The following is a 22,459-nucleotide window of genomic DNA, read 5'->3' as shown; positions in this document are numbered from 1 at the left end:
TTGGTCTAGGTGTGTGCATTTAATTTTTTCCAGGGTTTTTTGAGGAAATTTGTTGATGTTGATGAAGTGTTGTTTTATTTTGTTTATTTCATCGTTAATTTTATCAGGTGAACATAGTTTTGTGGTTGTGTTTATTTGGTTTCTTAATATGTTGAGTTTTTGTTTTCTTTCATGTACTGAGTCCCAGGGAATGTATAATCCAGATGGGTGATTTTTCTGTGGATTACTGATTTGAATTGTGTATCAGTTCTAGTGATTTTGAGGTTAAGAAATGCTATTTGGTTAGTCTTTTCCTGTTCACAGAAGAACTTAATGTTGGAGTGTATTGAGTTAACATGATTGAAAAAACTAAGTGTGTATTCTGTGGATGTGAATTCAGCAATTGTATGATCAACATATCTGTACCAATATAGTGGTGGATGTAAAGCTGAAATGATCGCTTGAGATTCAGTCTGTGTGATAAAAATGTTGGCTGTAACTGGTGAACACAAAAAAACACCTTCACACGTTTTTGAACACTGCAAATCAAATAAACACAACATAACCATAGAAAACACCCAGATACTAAGGAAACAAATGTAAACAAATTCAAAATCAAAGAAGCCCTACTTGTACAACAACTAAAACCAAAATTAAATCAATATAAAGGAACACCTTTATACCTATACTAATTAATAACCTAACATCTAACTACAGTGCCACCTACAATCCCTTACATGTTTATACTCTTGTCCCTAATGTTCAGTTGGAAACTCTCTCTTTGTTAACCTGAAGATGGCCTAAGAAGACTGAAACATTGTTCTCTACTTTATTTTAATAAAATTTTAATACCCACATCAGCCATCTTGAGATACATTTTACTTCGAGTGAGTTTCTCATCATCACAAAGTGGTATGATTTTGAAAAGTGAGGCCCATCATCACTGATAAATTTTTGTCAGCTTTTGCATTATTTTGTAAGAAGTAGTGGTTGTATCATGCACTAAAATAAAGTTTATAGACTGACTGGGTAAACAAGGTGGAATATTTATTTCATTAATGAAAACAAATTCAATTCTAAGATGAAAGGAGGTGATTTAACATTTTACATCGTCTCAAAACAAAATTTAGGATATTTCTACAGTAAAAAAGATATAGAAATACCAAATCAAATTATATAAATTTTTTTAACCAAACACTAAATGCTATTTAGAAAGTTTGTATTAAATTTCTTAAAACTTGTTTAAGTATTTTCTGTGTAGAGTTAAAACTGAGATATCAGTGACACCTTTCTGGTCTAGAAAGGATTAATGAGATATCCAGTTCTAGTTCATGGGTGAAAACAAAACCATATAAAAATTCAGTAATGTTACTTCATTGAAATATTATTCAGTCATATTTGCTTATGTAAAATAGTGGTTTGATTAAGGTAATGGAAAGTAGTTATTTGATTACTTCTTTGTTGCAAATCTTGGTTAAGAAACAAATCTAGATATTCAAGGTCAAATTGTATATTTGGTTTAAGAATGTAAGCACTTAATCTTAGCATTCTTATGAGAAACATTTATAACAGAATTTTTTGTCTGAAAAAGAAATTTAAAAAATTCATCATACATATACATTTTACTTTATATTTTTCCTAGGTAAATCTGAAGCATTGGGGTTCTAATATGACCAAAACGTATTTAGAGCTTGTGGGACTAGAGAAGGGAAATGCAAGCACTTTAGCTAGGAGGTACAATTTTTCTGATATGACAAAAAGTGTAAGTAACAATTAATATTTTGCTATAAGAACAGTTTTTAGAGCATAAATAGAATTTGTTAGGTGTCCTAGAAGGGTAAGTTTTCGGTCTGAAAGTACACAAGAAAAAGTGAAATATGTGCTGTGACTTTTCTAAGTTTGAATCTCCTACACAGGACTAGAAGAATTGTTTATGATGTTAGTAATGAGATTTGCCTGTATGTAATTTAAAAATGGTTTCATTTAAAATGCCAGGAAGTATCTTATGCAAACCAGTATCCTATTAGACTATAGAAAGAGACAGTTGTTGGCTGTATGCAGAAGGCATTTCAAAAGAAGCTCATCTAAGTCTTTATGAGAAGTATCTGTGGAACTGAAGATCCCTCCCCCTCATTTCAACTGTGCATCATGGATTACATTGTCAAATGAAACTGTATTTTTACCAAGTCCAAATTTTAGTGTCTCTTTTTGCCAGATGATCATGAAAACTATTAAGACTATGTAGTGGAAATATTCGATGAGTTGAAAGCTGACAGTTGGATCTTGAACAAGATTATTTTATATGAAACAATTTTTTTGTGCCAGCATAAACTTAACCTGTAGACACATGCAGAATTTTGTTTTGTCACAGTTGGAAACTTTACAGCCTAACATGCTATATTAGAGCCTTAGCATTTGCAACACACTTAATGAAACATTTGGAATTTTATTGTTCAGGGAGATCTGATCAGCTTCACATTCATTGGACATTACAACGTATAGATGTTTTTTATGGAACTTTATAAAAAACGTGGCTTACACCAGTAAAGTTGCAAGTAAGAATAAAGGCTATCAAGGTATTCAACAAGGCTACTCATCGGTATTGAAAAACACTGATTGTGAGGTTGGGTGCAGACTGAATCTTTTATACATAATTTAGGTGAAGTATAGTGATTGTATTTGCTATTAAAAAAACAACAAACTATTATTCTTCATGGAACACATCATGTAAGTTTATATTAAATGCTTTTCCAAGTATGATTTTTCAAAAGTATACCCAAAATTCTTGTAAATCCCATATAAAAATGTTTGATAAGGCTTTCATGGTTTTTGACATTTATGGTTACCCCCTGATATTTGTGTTAATGAAAAGAATTAGTTGGGGTTTACTATTTTGTCATGTTTTGTCAAATCTTAAAAAATCAAATTTTTGCAAGACTTACCAGTGCATCTTATGAATGATTCACAAAATGCTTGGCAAGCATAGCTGATTGTCAGGGGGTTAAGATGTGCACCCCCTGAAACAGGCGTTTAAGTTATTTTTTTAATAAGTTTTATTGTTTTGTTTTTCGATTCTCTTTGTTTGCTTATTAATAATCGATTTATGGTAAATTATATGTGGAAATATGACTCTGTATGGTAACTAATAGGATAGAAAAATTTAATTTATAGCAAAGCAAATATTGTTTTGCGTATTTTTAACTGCATAATATCAAAAAGTGCTACATCTTCTTGCAGTTAATACTCAGACCCCATCATTATGCCATATTTCGTGTCGGAGTCACTGCTCCAAGTGAAGAGGGGGTCTTTGTCGGAGAAGCATTTGTTGAAACCCAGTACGAGGTACAGTTTATGTTTCATTGTCACCTTATATTTTTCATTATTGTTAAAACAAATAGCTACATATCACTTACAACAGTGACAATTTTAAAGTTGTGTAACAGGCTTTAAAATCCACATAGAAGAGGAAGTTAGCAAAATACTCCCTTAAAAATAGTTAATAAAGGAAATTCTATATTTATTGCATCTTTTTTTTTCTGTTAATTATTTGTATACAGGTTCAGCCACTTTTCGCTGTCAATTTAATGACAATTTAACTATGAAGCTATACATACCATAACCTTGTAACCATCATGAAAAATATGAAATGAATTGACATTGTCCTTTTCTTTCTAATTACTACAAAGTGTAATAGACAACAATAACTGTTTATTTATTGCTTCATTACCATTTCACCTATATCTAACTAATAATCCTACCACACAAGTTTTAAGTTATTAGGTAAATACATACTTTACAGTTTTGTATTGAATGATTTAACACATGAGCTGTTCATGAGCATGTATACCTTTTGAAGAAGTTATTTTTTGGTATCTAATCTAATAAGTTTCTAATTTTTACATTTTAATTTACTTTTATAACAGTAGATAAAAATAACCTGTAAAACAGGTAATACAGTATTTACTTTTAACCTCTTGTTTTTGTTATTTTTTGTCAATTGCTAAAGTAATTTAAGTCTACTTTTTGATAAAGACAATACTAAGTACACAAATTTTTACTTACTTAAATAATACTTTTAATAACAGAGAATAATAACACACACAAAGCAAAGAACATCTTATAATTTAACTGGCTTTCTATTTAAGACAGGAAGGAGTTTAACTTATTTCTGTTTGTTGCTTGATTTGAACACTGCAAGTTAAGCTTTTAACTGAAAGCTTTGTGCATCATTTTTGAAAATTTAAAACTGTTTTTTTTGTCTTGGTCATTAATGATATGTCAGATAGAATTACAAATTGTGAAAGAGAGAGTGTAGGCATGGAAACTGAGCCTGATTGTGTAGTTTATGACTCTGTAAACAAATAGAATTGAAGACTGTAAAATTTTAGACTTTTCTTAAGTGATATCTACATTATAATTGGTAACTTATGAGAAGGGAAAATACTTAAAGAACAGATTCTCTAATGAAGATTTCTTAATTTTATCACTTAACGCTTATATCAAAATTTCATATTAACTATGTTTTGATGCCAAATTTATTTGCATACATTGTTAATAAAGTAGTTTAATTGAATTTTGAATGTAACTGTGTAAAGTGTTGTGAGATGTGCATTTTGACCTACCTGTTGTGAAAATATTAAAACTTAGGTGCTTAAATATATATATATATTGTGTAATTTAGAATGAACAAGTACCCTCTAATAAAGAAAAGTGAAAACTTACAACTTATTTAAATATTAATTTTCAAATTAAGAAATTAAAATTTAAATGGCATTAAAATTTCAGTTGTGGAGTATATTTTGATATTAAGTTCGATACACATTGGTTATAAAGTTGTTTTAAGTAAATTTTGAATGTAATTCTAAAAAAAAAGATTATGATATGTTCACTTTTCCTACCTGTATCCAGAGGATTAAAGTTAACTAAATACTTGTTTACAGCACTTTTTTATTTAAAAAAAAAAGTGTTAGTACTACTATGTAAGAAATTAAGAGATGAAAACATACAGAGTTGAGCTTTTATTGAAAATTCCAAATTTTAATTATGTTCTCATCTGACGCAGAATCCCAACCTCATTCCTTGCTTTTGGTGTCTACTGCTGAGTGTAATTGTCAATGCAGTCATGACTCTTTGCATATTTTGGTCAAAGCATGGAAATGAACAAATGGTTTTTGTTATCAACAAAGCTCTGGTTGGGATGTAAATTGAATTTATCTGTGAAAACCCTTGTTCACATTCACTGGAAGAAGTGGAAATAGTACTTATTGTTTTCAAATGCCACAATTTCTTTATTCAAAAACTGATATAAATTCACAGATCGTACCTCTTTGAGTTACCTGAAATCATATTTCCATCTCATCAAAGGTCAAATGAGCATCAATGTTTTCAGGCCAGTGTTCCTTATTAAGCATGTGTGCACACTGTGCTGTTTTTACTATCAAGCAACCTATTTTCTATTGTTTTTTGTGAAGACTCAGTAAAAAACTTCTGGATTAATTGGAGGATCCTTTTTACAATCTTTGTTGTGATGTGAAGTTTCTTGGAAGTAAAGACTTGGTGACACTTTTATAATATGGACCTGGAATCATTTGTGTTTCATCTAAAACTTGTACAAGAGCTTTTATCTTTTGATCCACCTTGAACAAGTGTATATCATGCTCTTGTAAGTCCAAAGTCCATTGAGATACTTTTTGGAAAGCATCACACATCAATTCTAGATCCAATAAAAATTCTGTGTTTGGAATAAGCCCTCATATGCACATTGGTTTTTTGCGTTTTTTTTAATCTCTTGTTAAATCATATTTCAATTCTTCAAACTGTTGCACTAATGTTTCACAGTTTTCTCAAACAGTTGAAAATGACTGGAAACTTGAGTTCATCCATTAAGTTGTTAAAATTCAGTCAGGTTTTAAGAGTTGAGTTTCTAGGACGTTTATGCACACTTTCAGTTCTCTGCTGTTTCTAGGTGACACTTGATACAAGATAAAGTTTATCAATAAATGCTTTAAATCTGTTGATTATCAAGACTGATTTTACTTTATCTGAAAATTTTAACCTGTGATTAACATAGTTCCACAGAATTGCAGAAAGAAATTCATCTTTCATCAATTTCTTGACTCCATGTTTACTCTCCGACATCACGGATGGACCATCACATGCCACACAAAGTAAATAGCTTTTCATGTAGTTTTCATTCATTCCTAATCAAGTAAAGAATCAGAAATTCCATTTATAGTAACATTTTCAAGTTTGATCAAGCTTAAAGATAAATTTACCAATAAGTTATTTCCATTATCCAGGACACAGATTGGAACATACAATATTAAGGTAGATTTTCTACACAAAGAAGTTGACTCATCAGTTATTAATGAAATTCTACTTTTCAGTTTAGAAACTGAATTAATTAGTTTGTCTTTTTCCTTTCATTGCTAATGTGATTTATATTGTTAATGCATGCATTTGTTGAATGAAGGATATGGTTCATGTGAATTCCATGTAGTTCTTGTGATTCTTATTTCAAATTCACAATTTTAAAATGATTAGTTTTCCTCTGCTACCTCACATGCTATGTGAAAAATTCATGTAGCAATCACTTATTCATAAACACATGTTTTCAGTTATCTCTTTTTCAGCTTCAGCCACCAATTTTATCACAGCTTTATGTTCTGCAGTTTCCTTTTGCTGTTGGCTATCCCCAAAATAAGTTATTTTATTGCTGTTGGCTCATTCTTTAAGATTTTTTTATTCCTGTTTTCATTTGCTCACTGAAAAGTTCCTTTTATGGCATAGTGTACGGACAAGTTTCTTATTTCTAATATTCAGCCAATTCTTGAAAAAATCATTTTTTTTTTATCTGCTGTCCAGCAGCAAGGCCAGTCAATGTCAGATAGCTCATAAATACCAGCTGCACCAGGAACACAAACTGTCACTGACTCTGTTATTCCTGTTTATTGGTCACTTCCTCTCTTCTTCTATCCTCCTTATTCACAGGAGGTGAAAAGACACTTGTAATTTGTTTCATTTTTATGTTGGAGTCTTATCTTAAGATGCATTAAAAATGATTCGCACTACTGGTCACAATAAAATCGAAGCATAGCAGAAGAGAAATGCACACCTGCTCAAATTGGTATCACCACCTCAACTGAGCATGTCAGGCAAAAACAACTTATATCCAAACCTCACATGCATGAGCACATTTTTATCTTAACCGAGAAGCTGCTGTGTGATTGTTGACACGAATCATCTTCATTTACTTGTTGATTTATTTTATTTGAATGAATGTACAGTTCAGATCTGCATAATGGTCAACTTGGTTTGTAGTCATCTGTTTCCTACTTAAAGTTTATTGTTTTATTTACATTTGAACCATGTCTAACTACTGTTTGTGCCATTATAAGTTATAAATCACTTGGGGAATATGAAGCTCACATTATGGTGCTGAATTACAATACCCATGAACTGCTTGCATGCATGCCTCATGAAACATTTTTATAATGTTGTCATTATTTATTTTATCTAGTCTAACCTTGACTAACATCAAGAGATCCCTATTTTTACATTTTGGTTACTTTTATAATAGTAATAAAAAGAATGAACATGGACAACAATTGTTAACCCAAATCTTTTATTATTATTATTATTTTACTGTTGACCTTTAAGGACACTTAACACTATTTTTTTGTACTGATAGTAGTAATGCACTAAATAATTGTTATTTAATTAAATAATGAAAAAACATAGAATAAAGCAAACAATTTCCCTTAACTATCACAATTTTTTTGACTTTCTGACTATGGGACAAAAGCTGTTATTACAAATTCATTGAGGCTAGTGGTTATTGTTCCTTAGAGAATGAAGCTTGTATTAATAAACAAACTAACAATTCTCCATCCAGAAAACAATGTGATATAACACGTCATTTTATAGATAAAATCCTTATCTTTTTATTGGTTATACATTTAATAGAATTAAATGTAAGAGAGAAGTATCAACAAATCCTAACAGATTGGTGTGGCAAGAGAGGAATGATTTTATATTTGATGGGTCTGTGATCAAACAATATTGAAGGCTATAAAAAATTAGGTTTGTCTGAGCAATGATTCTTTTATAGTTAGTAATGCATGATAAATTTTGCATTTATTAGGTGGGTGGAGAATAAAATAAGAAGAGGGGGTGCTGAGATAAAATGTCACATTTCTCACACTGGAGGAAATTCAGGATTTTTTAAAATATTGGTTTATAAAATTAAGAACCTAAAACTTATATACCATTAAGATATGGATTATTAGTTACATTTTTATGCTATACTTATTGATATAACTTAAACAAAAATTAATTAATACAATTTTGAATATGAGTAACAAAATCTTATGACATGCAGTAAATGATGTTTAGGCTGTGTTTAATGTTGTTGTTGTTTTGTTTTTTTCTCTGCCTTTACTTTTTTGTAAAGTAGTTATCAGTTTTTGTTACAAGTTCCTAAACTCTACCTGAAAATATTAGGGTTACATAAGTAGCTATCAGTTAATATGTTTTATTTTGATATACTTTAATTTATGAAGATGCTATGATACCTAACGTGTTTCTTGGAAATGTAAAAATTAATAACAAGAGTTGGAGATTTTTTAAGTATATAAACAGTAGCTGTTTGTCTTTTAACTTCCATACTATAAGGTGTATGCTTTGATAGTGTATGTGTTCCATTTTATTTATTTCTTTATTGCTATAAAATAAACACATAGTTTATTTTTTTGCAGGTTCTAAAGGTGCAGTTTACTTTAAGAACAGCGAGAGGAAGCTTAAGAGCAGATAATATTGTATTTAACAATGCATTTCCGGTAAGTTCTATTTTCTTTCACGCCACATATTACATTATCTTTAATATTTTAAAATTAAATAATAGAACTTAAGAGTGCAGTACACTGAACAATGCAGTGTGTGCTGTAGAGGATTTTAGGTTCTAATGATCCAAAGATTGTCAGTTTTGACACATTTTTGGTACATACATAGAATATATTAATTTTGTATATAGCATTAAATTTCATGTAGTTAACCCTTAAACAGTAGCCATCATCCATTGATGCTGCTACCTACAACATTCCTGCTGTTTAAGGCTTAAGGACAATTTTTAATGGATGGATTTAGTGAGACCATCATTTAGTCATTTACTTCATCTCAAAAATCTCAGATTTTATTTGTGTAATATTTTAAACCTCCTAAATAAATTTCAAACCTTTTTTTTCAGTTATATTTCATCTTTTGTCTCTTATTTTCTCTACACAAACTTTATATAAGGTTGGTCAATTTGATTGACTTTGTAATCACCAATGGAAGAAAGATCTAAATCAGGGGTGTGCAACATTTTTCGTCGGTGGGCCATATAACCAACTTCATCAATCAAGCGGGGCCACTTAAAAAACAATCTTATTCGTGTACATGCACAATAAATTTAAAAAATTCTCAAAATGCAAGCAATAATATTTTATAATTTTTGCATGAGTGATCATTTTAGTGCGACACTTGAAATTTAGAGTCCTTGCAGAGCTTGTCAATATCAGCTTTGACAGAAGTGGTTGCCACTCTTAACTGACTGGTCAAATGTTCATCAGTCAGCTGACTTCTACATTTGGTTTTGATGAGCTTCATTTTGGAGAAAAATTGCTCACAGCAGTAGGTGCTACCAAAAAGGGAGGCAATTCTTTGTGCATGACGGGACAAATTGGGAAACTTTTCACGTACACAGAGTTTGTAAAGTCTAGCAAACTGTTTTCAGAGAATTTCCTTTTAGTGTCCATGTCAGCCTGCAGTTCAATGAGTTCCATTTGGCAATCATCAGGACTGTCTTCCACTGCCAAATCAAAAGGTTGAGCGAACAATTTCAATCTAATTTCAGTTTGTCTGAAATCTGGAAATCTGTTTGCAAACTCATCACGCAGCTTTTGTACACTGGTTCCATATTTGGTGCAATCCAGATTAGGAAATTCCAGTTTCCTGGTTGCAAGACATGTAAAATGGGTCAATATGGCTCTTCTCAACTGAACCTGGAAAAGTTCCAATTTCTTCTCAAAAGCACAAATATGCTCAAACAACTTATTCACAAGTTGACTTTTCCCTTGTAGTTTTAAGTTTAAATCAGACAGATGCTGTGTAATGTCTGTGAGGAATGCTAAGTCATTCAGCCAGTTCTCATTGCTCAAGAAGTCCACATTCTGACGTTTGCTCTCCATGAAGAACTTAATCTCCTCTCGCAGATTCCAGAATCTCTTCAAAGTAGCAGCTCTACTAAGCCAACGTACAGCACAGAAGTACAAAATATCTGAATACTCACTGTCCAGCTCATCTAAAAAAGTTTTAAATTGTCGATGATTTAATCCTCGTGTTCGAATATAATTTACGCATTGGACGACATTTTTCATGACTTCTGCAAAATCCAGAACTTTGGTGCACAAGCTCTCTTGGTGAATAATGCAATGGCTTACAACTACGTCTTGTGCTCCAATTGCAGTTAGAAATTTCTTGGTGAATCCATTTGTCCTACCTGTCATGGAAGGAGCACCATCTGTTGTAACACCACATAATTTATAAGGATTCAGTTCAAACTTTTCTACAACCTTAAGTTCACAAATATCCTGTCCTGTGGTTGTGGAGGAAAGGCTTGCCATATCTAAAAACTCTTCGAAAACATCAAAGCCTGCAGTAACAGCTCTGATGAAAATGACAAGTTGGGATGTGTCATTGATATCAGTGCTTTCATCCAAAGCCAGACTGAAAGCTTCACACGATTTCAATCTCTCTTTCAAAGTTTCTTTGATGACCTCTGAAAGATCTTTTGTCCTGCGTGAGACAGTAAAGCGGGAAAGGCTAGTTTGCTCCACCAAATATTTTTTCTCTGGACATGCATATTCTGTGAATATTGTTAAACAATTTTTAATAAATTCTCCATCACTGAAAGGCTTTCCCTTTTCTGCCATACATTCACAAAGCTTAAAACTCAGTTTTGTCACCAGTTCTGAATTTTTCTTGAAAGTGGTAAAAACACCTTGTTGCTTTTCAATGGATGTTTTAAATGTTCAATTTTGTCCTTTCGTGCCTGACCAACAATTTCATCAAACTGGGAGGAGTGCTTAGTTGCGTAATGTCGCTTAATATTGTACTCTTTCATGACTGCAATTGTAGTTTGACAGACGAGGCAGACAACACCTTGATTATGTGGGACAACAAGATATTTTGTGCACCATTCACTGTTGAATAACCTTCCCTCATCATCAATTTTTCGTTTCTTAACTGCTGACATTTTACTAGCCCTGAAATCAAAACAAAAATTATTCTCACGAAAATAGCAAAGTAGAAAAAACATAGAATTTATTTACACATGGAACCTCTTATGGACAGAAACACATGTTTCTAAATTGGCATCCGATCATAGCCTTCCGGTACTTAAATTAATTGAGAATAGCAAAATACAGTGTGACCTCGCCTATTCGCGGTTCGCCATTCGCGGGTTATGCGCGAACTGCGTTTTTGTAGGTCACAGAGACTGAAAGGGCTTTTCGAGGAGATTTCTGTTGTATTTACTCAATCAAGCCGTTTTTATCAATTGTCGTCTTCACCAAACAAGATTGGACTGCTATTGGCTGACTGCCTCAGCTTCCCCAACAACGCAAACGGCAAAGCACAGCCCGGTAACGCACGGTGCAATTTAGTGAAATACATAACAGTATGCAATATTGCTACATTATTACTGCATCAATGAGTATAAGTATCATTAGTGTTTGGGAAGCATTTCATATAGTATATAATCGCATACATATACGTTTTAAAACTGCGTCCAATATTCGCGGGAGGGTAAAGAACGTAACCCCCGCGAATAACGAGGTCACACTGTACATAGAATCAGATGCATCTGAAAGCAAAAATTTTAATAAATTCAGTAAAGTCACAACAATATGCTAAATAATAATCAATTTACCTTCAATCTCTTGTAGTAACTGTAAAAGGTAATAAAATTTTCACCAATAATGAATGACGGACAGCAGAGGTTAGGGAAAATTGTCGCCAGCGGGCGAAGGCGAGGTTCAGGACATAACGTTGAGTCGTAGACAATAGTGCTAGTGCACGTCACCTATTCATGCCCTAAGGAGGCCGACCAATCGAATTCGGCCTGCTCCTCTCTAGCAAAGATAATTTTAGAAGTTTGTCGAGTCGAAGCCTGGGAATCCCGTAGGATCGATGCTTTTAAAAATATTCCATTTGCGTTGGATTACACATCAGGCCACATGGTTAGATTACAACAACTAGGGCCACACTAAATGGCTTGGCGGGCCGGGTTGTGGCCCGCGGGCCGCCTGTTGCACACCCCTGATCTAAATTATCCCTTTTCTTTCTTCAAGTTGTAATATGAAATTGCATTTGTTTATCATAAATAGTTTTACACTCATAACAGTGTAAATGTATTTGTACATCAATTTTATTTTATTTTTACTGGCTGGTTAAACCTTCTCTAACTACTTTTTTATGCTAATAGCAGAACTTTACTAAATACTTTTTAGTTAATTAAATAATACACCAAAGAAGACAGAATAATAATGTAAAAATCAGAGAATGTCACAATAACTGTTTGACAGGAGCTGTTAAAACTTCAACCTAAGCTCATCAATGAATTTCAAATTTCAACTGAAAAGCAAAATTAACAGTTAGGTTTATTGGTTACAAATGATGTAGTATTAGATGATAGAAAGAACTATTGGCAGTTTCTAAAAGAGAGGATGTGAAAGGTGTGGCAAGAGGGGCCTGGTTGTTTATTCATTGTCTGTGATCAAGTAAAATTGAAGGCTGTAAAAATAATGTACTGTTTGAGTACGAAAGATGTAATAAGTAATTTATATTAAATTGTATATTTCTTGGAGGAGTGGTAAATAAATTATAGAAGAAAGTATGACTTGAGAGCAAATGTCACAAACCTCATACTAGGAAAAACTCTTAAAACTTATATACTATTAAAATGTGGATTATCAGTTATGTTTTATGCTATATTTATTCATATACTAGGAAAAATGTAGCTTAATTAAATTTTAAATGTAATTCACTAAAACTTTGTGGCATGCACAGAAACAGGTGCCTCAGGTGAGAGTGTTAAGTACTTGTCTTTAAATACTAATGACTCTTTCAGAAAATATTGTTTGTCAGGATTTTTGGTATGAGTGGGCTGAGAATTCTTCTGCAGTTGGTGTCTGTGACTTGTTGGTGATAAATTCAACAATAAGTGTACAGTATACAATCCAATTGTTTTAAAATAATATATTCTAAACAAGTTAATGTTATATACAAAAATTCTTTATACAATAGGAAAATACTGTTTTATCTAAAATTAAATAATTCTCTTTTCTTGTCAAAAGTCAACTTGGGCTGATTTAATTACTTTAGAATCCAGTTGACAAGATAAATTACGTTTTCTTCTCTTTTCAGTGAATAAATAAATAACTTGAGTTACCCTGTGGGTCATCATAGTGGTATATTACACTTTAATTAATTATATCCTTTTTATCAGAATCTGAACGTATGGGTTCAATTACTTTAGAACACCCTTTTACAGGACAAATTATTTTTCTTATCTCTTTTACACTGTGAAAGTTGCTAGAAGGTATTACCCAAACAGCTAATCTCTCAAATGCTGGCTAACTTCCCATTTTTTTGCTAACTAATCATTAAACAGTTGCTGAACAATTATTAAGTATTAACTCAGAAAATAAATTAAATTAATAATGCTTACATTAAACAGTCTTGTAAATCCAACAGTGTTACTTGGAAACATAATATCTTAACATATGATAATGCTTATTGATACATTTGCATTACTGTTACCATCATCTATTGATTAATCCTGATGTTAACAGGGGAATTTCACAGTGGAAGAAAGATGGTGTGTTAAAAGATAAAATAGGAAAAGAAAGTGATTCCAGTACCACAAATTAGAACGTGCATTTCTATTTGAAACTGGAATTGCTCGAACATAAATCAGGTTCAAGGAACATTGCTTTACAAGATTTCACCTAAGAAGTAAACTCACCAGGGAACAAGAGACTTAATTAGGAACCTAGATTATTTCTTCTGCTGGGAATTTGTTTGGTAAAACAATCCTATAAAAGTAAATTCCATTTGGACCCTAACCAGATATGACTATCTGTTTGTTGTTATTCAGCTGCATGTTTGTAGAGTTCCACTGTCACGATACTTTCTTTACTTTCAAGAACATATTTGCAATAAATTATTACCTTACATATTACAGAATAGGCTAGAGTCAAACTGAGCATATATTTTGTTATTTTGTGTTGTGTTTTATTTTGTAGACAGGAGTCAGATGTTAGGGTAAAAAGTAGTTAGGCTCTCATTAAATTTTTGGTTCAAATGAAATAAAAATATCACAATTTTTTGCACAATAGTTTCATTTCAGTGTTGGATGTTCACACTAAAAATAGCTCCTTAGTAGATTAGATTACGTCTGAGAGCTTCTAATGCTAGAAATTAGCTTTCGTTATGTAGGCAAGAGTATATGTGGTCCATTATATATGTTTGTTTTTAATTAAAAATAAAACAAACCTGCTGAAGGTATATTAATGTTTTGCTATATGATTCATGAATTAGCATTGCATTTATAATGTTAATAGCTTAATTATAACTTGTAAAATAATACATAGTGTCATTAAAGTTTCTTTTTTATCTGATTTTAGGGAAAGATCTCTTCCCAGAATTTGTACATACAGAGCAGTTTCTCTCATCCCATGACAGTAACTTATGTCATTCCAGTTCCTGAAGACAATAGGTTTCATTTCGAACCAGTTCGGAATTCTTCTCCAGTCCTTCATCCAGAAGCGAAAACTTTGGTATGTTCTTTAGTGTTGTAATAATACAGGTTTATTCAAGCACTAATCTGATTATGATTGCTACTGGAACTATATTGTGGTATAATATTTTTATACTTATCTTATCGTTAGTGATTGATAAACACCCAATTCCAGATTTTGAGAACATTCATTTACGACTATCTTAAAACAGTTATTGCACTGCAGATTAACTTCTCTATATGCCTAGGCCCCGGCATACAGAGAAGTTAATCTGCAGTGCAATAACTGTCTTTCTACTCTTATCAGTGAATAAATAAATCACTTAAGTTACTCTGTGGGTCATCATAGTGGAATCTTACACTTTAATTATTTATACTGGAAAAACAGTTATTGCACTGCAGATTAACTTCTCTATATGCCTAAGCCCCGGCATGGCCAGGTGGTTAAGGCACTCGACTCGTACTCCAAGAGTCACGGGTTTGAATCCCCCTCACACCAAACATGCCCCTTCTTTCAGCTGTCGGGGCATTATAATGTAATGGTCAGTTCCACTATTCGTTGGAAAGAGTAGCCCAAGAGTTGACGGTGGGTGGTGATGACTAGCTGCTTTCCCTCTAGCCTTATACTACTAAATTAGGGACGACTAATGTAGATAGCCCTAGCTTTGCGTGAAATTCAAAACAAACCAACTCTATATGCCTGTAGAGTTCTAGATTTGATTCTCAGTTGTATGTTATAAAACTTAGAAAATTGAATAAAGTCTGTATTCAGACACTTGACAACCAAGTTAACTCCAAACACTGATTTTTTATTACGTCCTGAAACCCCTCTCCCCCCAAAAAAAAGCCCTTCAAAAAACAAAATTATATAGAATAATTACAACTGTCTTGCCAGTAAATTTTGGTGAGAGTATATTTGAAGAAACAGAAAGGAGCTAAAATATAATAACAGTTCATCCAAGTTCCTTTTCTTCTTTTTAAACCATAATAATATCACAAATCATAGGAAAATCACTATGAGATTTCTGCTAATAAAACGAAATTGTGTTAAGCTGGTTTGAGTTGCATGAAAATTTTGAAAAATATATAATTTTCTTGTGGGACTGTTATGACTTTGAAACGTGTGGATTTATAAGAAAATGTAAATTATATGGTTGAGTTGTTGTGACTTTAAAATATGTGGGTTTATTTTAAAAACTATGGGAAACACTTGGTGGGGTTATTACAGCATTAAATTATGTGGACTTGTGAAAAAAGATTATGCATTCTGTTGGATTACTGTGACATAAAGATGTGCGGATGTATAAGATTTTAAATCATCTAGTAGGACTATTATGATATTTAAATCATCTGGTAGGACTATTATGATATTTAAATCATCTAATAAGGCTATTATGATATTTAAATCATCTGGTAGGACTATTATGATATTTAAATCATCTAGTAGGACTATTATGATATTTATATCATTCAGTAGGGCTATTATGATATTTAAATCATCTTGTAGGACTATTATGATATTTAAATCATCTTGTTGGACTATTATGATATTTAAATCATCTAGTAGAGCTATTATGATATTTAAATCATCTAGTAGGACTATTATGATATTTAAATCACCTAGTAGGGCTATTATGATATTTAAATCATCTAGTAGGACTATTATGATATTTAAATCATCTAGTAGGACTATTATGATATTTAAGTCATCTAGTAGGGCTATTATGATATTTAAATCATCTAGTATGGCTATTATGATATTTAAATCATCTAGTAGGGCTATTATGATATTTAAATCATCTAGTAGGGCTATTATGATATTTAAATCATCTAGTAGGGCTATTATGATATTTAAATCATCTAGTAGGACTATTATGATATTTAAATCATCTAGTAGGGCTATTATGATATTTAAATCATCTAGTAGGGCTATTATGATATTTAAATCATCTAGTAGGGCTATTATGATATTTAAATGTGTGAATTTAAAACAAAATATATGAAGCGTCTGGTTGGATTATAGCAACATTATTATGAGTGGATTTGCTATTGTGAACACTGAGGTAAAATGTCAGTGAATCAGTGAATTTTTTCACATAATCTGAACTCACTGGTAAGAAAGATCTTAGTTGAAAGAAATGGTGAATAATTATAATAAATTGTAGCATGTGTCTTAACTGCTGTTGAGTTTTGTTCCTTACTTCAGTTGATAGAGCACTTGCTTTGTGTGCGAAAGATCACTGGTCGAATAGCTAATACAAAATGGTATACCAAATTATCATGTTGTTCTGTTAGTAAGAAGTAAGATCTATCTTTGTATTAAAGATAGCAATAATGGAATGTTTCAGTGTCTGCTAAAGTAGATTAAATGCATCATTCTGGAATCTACATAGTTTTGTCTGGAGAATGAAAATATATATCATTAGAAATTATTGTCAGTTTTTACTTGAGTTGTTTAAGCACATTCATGAGGTATAACTCTCGTGTCTTTGCTCAGGTTTATTTTTTGTTTACATATTTAGATTTGCAGAAACACTGATAAGAATGGATTGTAAACTTAATGCCAGGTCAAAATGATGAAGAGGCTATTAAGGTTACTATTATAAGTAATATAGCTTTTAAAGTAGTGGCTATTAAAAGTAAAGTGTTTTCCTCTGTTTTTTCACCTCAATTTTTTGGATCACTTGTATAAAATTTTGATACAGATATGTTCATAAGTGTGTAAAACTTGAGAATAGAACATGCATATTGTTCCAGGGAACTTTGCCCATATTACAAGATGTATTTGCTTAAAAAAAACAGTGACATTGTTAGATGCTTAAAATATTCAGGGCTCAGGCCCATAGATGTAGGAATTTTTGGCATTTCAGTAGAATTAGGATTTCAATCATGATTTTCTATTCTGCTTTTTCAAGACACCATTTGGGGAGTTGTAGCCCTGTCAAATACAATCTGGGCATGGGCTTCGTGTTCAAGTGCCTAATAATGTCTTTGCTTCAAAAAACTTGCATTATGTAGCTGGTTTTCACGTTTTAGTGCTAAACTGTACTCAGTCTTGAAGAGTGGAATTAATTACATTTTATGAGATGAGTTAAACCTCTTTGTAATATGTTGCACTAAATAAGTTGTTGATTTCATTTCTGGAAAATCCTATTTATCCACTAAGTTTTTATTTTTCAACTTTAGTATACATAAAACTTTTTTGAACCCATAGCCTTGTTAGTTCAAGACTATGGGTTGTTAATAATTATTTTATTCCAACTTACAAGAAATGCTAATTCAAATACTAAAATCTTCTTTACAATTAAAATTTGTATATTTGAAAATGATTGTACCAGTGATCAAAACAAGATATCTCTTTAAAGGATATTTTTTCCTTACTGTACTATCTGTAATTTATAATAAAATAATACTTATAATTGGTAAGTAAATTTAAAAAAAAACTTGTGTGTATAATAATGTTTGATAAAGTTTCTTACACATGTAAAAATCACTAGTAACTTTATTACCAAAAATATTTACAAACATAAATGACTTCCAATTTTCTGTCGACTCTTACTTGATGTTTACTAAATTTCAATTGGGAACAGTTTTTGTGCTTAACTGTAACTTAATTAATAGCAGTGGTCTCTTATGTGTTGTCCACCATATAGTACACATGATGTAAAATTTGTAATACCTGTTTGTATGGACTTTATGCAATCAAGGACAAAGTAAAAATGGAAAATCTTTTGACCATTTGTGAAAACACAGCATTTTTACACAATCACCTAATACTCCGTTTATTTCTCGCAAATTTATGAGCAAGATAAACAATATATGGAAGTCAAGATATGAAGAAAAATGCAGGAAAGTCAATCTTAGACACAATGGACCTTTTTCCCATCCTGTCAGCAGTGACAGTCATGCTAGGTGCCAGTAGATTATTCAGTATATCAAATAGAAGACTTGAGTTAGGCCAATAAACCAGCATTAAAGTCTCACATGTTGAGAATATAGATATCATAAATTATTTAGTCCTGATAACACCATTTTACACCAGAAAGCAGTTCAAGGCCTATAAGAGCCTTGGTGGTTTTAAGTACTTTGTGGTCAGCTGGATGTGCAATGCTAGACTGTGGAAAGTATACGAGACATCCAGCTACACTGCTTACTTTAAGGCCAGTCAAAGTTGGTTTTAGTGACCAGGCCTATTGTTTATGTTCTATCAGTGCTAAATTTACAACATAGACATATTACATCACATTGTATTGCAATTTACGTTCTCCTGTCTTGTAAGATCACTTTCTTCAGTACACGTTACCCATATATTTTAAACAAATAAGCTCTATAGTTTAAGGCCAGCTGTCTAAACAAACCACATATCTGATAAAACTTTATATTATTGCCCACAAGGCCCTTCTATCTAGCACTGCTTGTGTTGGCTTGAATGATAGTATTGAGGTGACGGGAGGTACCAAGTATTTACAAGCTGCATTGTGTATACATGTTTTACTAACTAGACACAAAACGGGATCTTCGTAGTCTATAGTACAACAATGGTTTTTGAGACTTGTCAGTGTTGTTTGCGTCTGCATATTTTACTGCCACAGTTCATTTAACTCTATTCATTGTATCTTTTGTCAGTGTATAAAATGATAATTCCAGGTTCTTTGTCTGGTTGCTGGAACAACTAACTGCTACACAATATATTGTTAATTCAGATACCTGATCCCAAATTGCAATGTTAGCAACTACACTTTGATTACTGGATTCTGTTTCTGCTACATCCAAAATATTTACTTCTCAGCTTGCTGGTAATGTGTGCGTGATGTCCTTTGCATAGGGTCTGTACCGTTGTTTTTGCATTTTAGCTATAACGTAATAACAGTGGTGTCTTACAGATCGTCCGTTATAATTTTGCATGCATGGTATGAAATTTGCAATACATGTTTATTTACTAAAATACGTATTTACAATTCTGTCAAACTAGCATATCTTGAAGTATTTTTACACGAGAATTAAACATAAACATATTTTTATAACCTTTTGTTATTTATCTCGTGAGGTAAGTCATGCTTGCCAGTGTACAACGTGATTATAGACAATGTGCAGGATTTATCTAAACATTCGTTATTGATGTTTTTGTTTTGCATTCTTATTCTGCTGTTGTTTTATGTTCTTCATTTTACAGTGGTGTATGTAATTATTAAAGAAATAGCCTTGTAATAATCTATGGATTTATAATTCTAATTGAATTATAATAACATTGTTTAGGAGCTCATGTTTTGTGAGTTAGCTCCATTCAAATTTATCAGAGTATGCTTGAATATTCTTTAAATACATATAACTGGAGAATATACAGTTGTTTGATAGAGGATTTTCACTCTTCTATCAAATTCACCTACAGTATGGTAACAGAAACTTGAATATAGATATCTGAAAATATAGAAAAGAAACTTAAATGACAATCGGATGGGGTATTGATTATAAATATATTTTTGAATATGACAAGGTGAAATTGTGATTAAAGCTTTTCAGTAAATTCAGCAAACGTTTTTGAAAAATTGCTGAAATTGCAACCTTGTATAGTACTTGTACATTGCAACTACATCTACAATTCAGAGACTTTCTGTAAGACATGTGTTATTAAATGACACGTTATTTCCTATTATTTATATATATATGTGACTTGCTTTCTCTAAGTTTCATTATTATATCAGCTTTCAACTGATGGTGTCAAACACTAACAAATCCATAATCACTTGTATTTAATTGTTATTAGCAGACTGTCACACCAATTTAATAATTTGATATGTTGCATACTCTGTTTTTATGTAAGGTTATGTAACTGCAGTTTTAACTTGAATAATGTTTTTAGATTATTAGTGTTTTAAGATAACATGTTTTATTTGTGTAATGGTAAGACAGTTTTTAAGTGTGTGTTTTACATCAGGCAAGTTAATTAACTATTTCTTTTTCTAAGAAGATATTGAACATGTTTTACACTATTCTACAGGTTGGTAAAGTATATTTTGATCCAAGGAAGGATTGTCACCAGAAATGTTATAGTAGTCTGTCTACATCAGCCTCAGGTACAACAATATATTCTGTCCATTTGTAAGATTCAGTTATAATTATTTTAGATATTTTTCAGTAGTGCAGAATCAATGTTGCCTGTATGGAATGAAAAATATATATAGATAATTATAATGGCAGTATGCAGGTATGATGAAAAACAGAATGAAGCAACATACATAGGTATTAAATACTTTGTTTTATTGTACAGTATAGAATTCCAGACAAAGTTAAACCCTTCTAGAACATTTCATTAAAATATACTATCTATTGCTCAGAAGTTACAATTGTACCTTCTAAGATATCACATCTATACATAGTATATATGCTAGACAGAAAGTAGTTGTATGCCTTCCAGGGCATGTCATCTATATACATTATCTGCTAGACAGAAACTACATGTGTATTTTTTGGGACATCACTTCTATACATAGTATATGCTAGACATAGTCTAGTTGTATACCTGCTAGGACATCACACCTATACATAGTGTATACAGTTACAACAGAAAGTGTTCCTACCCCTGCTATACAGTTACGACAGAAAGTGTTCCTACCCCTGCTATACAGTTACGACAGAAAGTGTTCCCACCCCTGCTATACAGTTACGACAGAAAGTGTTCCTACCCCTGCTATACAGTTACGACAGAAAGTGATCCTACCCCTGCTATACAGTTACGACAGAAAGTGTTCCCACCCCTGCTATACAGTTACGACAGAAAGTGATCCTACCCCTGCTATACAGTTACGACAGAAAGTGATCCTACCCCTGCTATACAGTTACGACAGAAAGTGTTCCTACCCCTGCTATACAGTTACGACAGAAAGTGTTCCTACCCCTGCTATACAGTTACGACAGAAAGTGTTCCTACCCCTGCTATACAGTTACGACAGAAAGTGTTCCTACCCCTGCTATACAGTTACGACAGAAAGTGTTCCCACCCCTGCTATACAGTTACGACAGAAAGTGTTCCCACCCCTGCTATACAGTTACGACAGAAAGTGTTCCTACCCCTGCTATACAGTTACGACAGAAAGTGATCCTACCCCTGCTATACAGTTACGACAGAAAGTGTTCCCACCCCTGCTATACAGTTACGACAGAAAGTGATCCTACCCCTGCTATACAGTTACGACAGAAAGTGATCCCACCCTGCTATACAGTTACGACAGAAAGTGTTCCTACCCCTGCTATACAGTTACGACAGAAAGTGTTCCTACCCCTGCTATACAGTTACGACAGAAAGTGTTCCTACCCCTGCTATACAGTTACGACAGAAAGTGTTCCTACCCCTGCTATACAGTTCACGACAGAAAGTGTTCCTACCCCTGCTATACAGTTACGACAGAAAGTGTTCCTACCCCTGCTATACAGTTACGACAGAAAGTGTTCCTACCCCTGCTATACAGTTACGACAGAAAGTGTTCCTACCCCTGCTATACAGTTACGACAGAAAGTGTTCCTACCCCTGCTATACAGTTACGACAGAAAGTGTTCCTACCCCTGCTATACAGTTACGACAGAAAGTGATCCTACCCCTGCTATACAGTTACGACAGAAAGTGATCCTACCCCTGCTATACAG

The 22,459-nt window shown here is 32.4% G+C and overlaps 1 protein-coding gene across 1 annotated transcript in view; it reads left to right on the top strand.

Annotated features, from left to right (window-relative positions):
• The window catches only part of Tmem131 (Transmembrane protein 131), a 191,871-nt gene that overhangs the window by 122,183 nt on the left and 47,229 nt on the right, over positions 1 to 22,459 (top strand). Inside the window, exons 16-20 of the mRNA XM_076492169.1 lie at positions 1,622 to 1,741; positions 3,217 to 3,321; positions 8,736 to 8,816; positions 14,706 to 14,858; positions 20,817 to 20,892. Of these exons, the coding sequence (XP_076348284.1) occupies positions 1,622 to 1,741; positions 3,217 to 3,321; positions 8,736 to 8,816; positions 14,706 to 14,858; positions 20,817 to 20,892 (535 nt within the window). The remainder of the gene's footprint in view (positions 1 to 1,621; positions 1,742 to 3,216; positions 3,322 to 8,735; positions 8,817 to 14,705; positions 14,859 to 20,816; positions 20,893 to 22,459) is intronic.

This window comes from Tachypleus tridentatus, chromosome 3 (assembly GCF_004210375.1).
Source record: "Tachypleus tridentatus isolate NWPU-2018 chromosome 3, ASM421037v1, whole genome shotgun sequence".
In the NCBI taxonomy this organism is placed as follows: Eukaryota; Metazoa; Arthropoda; class Merostomata; order Xiphosura; family Limulidae; genus Tachypleus; species Tachypleus tridentatus.
This window is presented reverse-complemented; position numbering and strand designations above follow the sequence as displayed.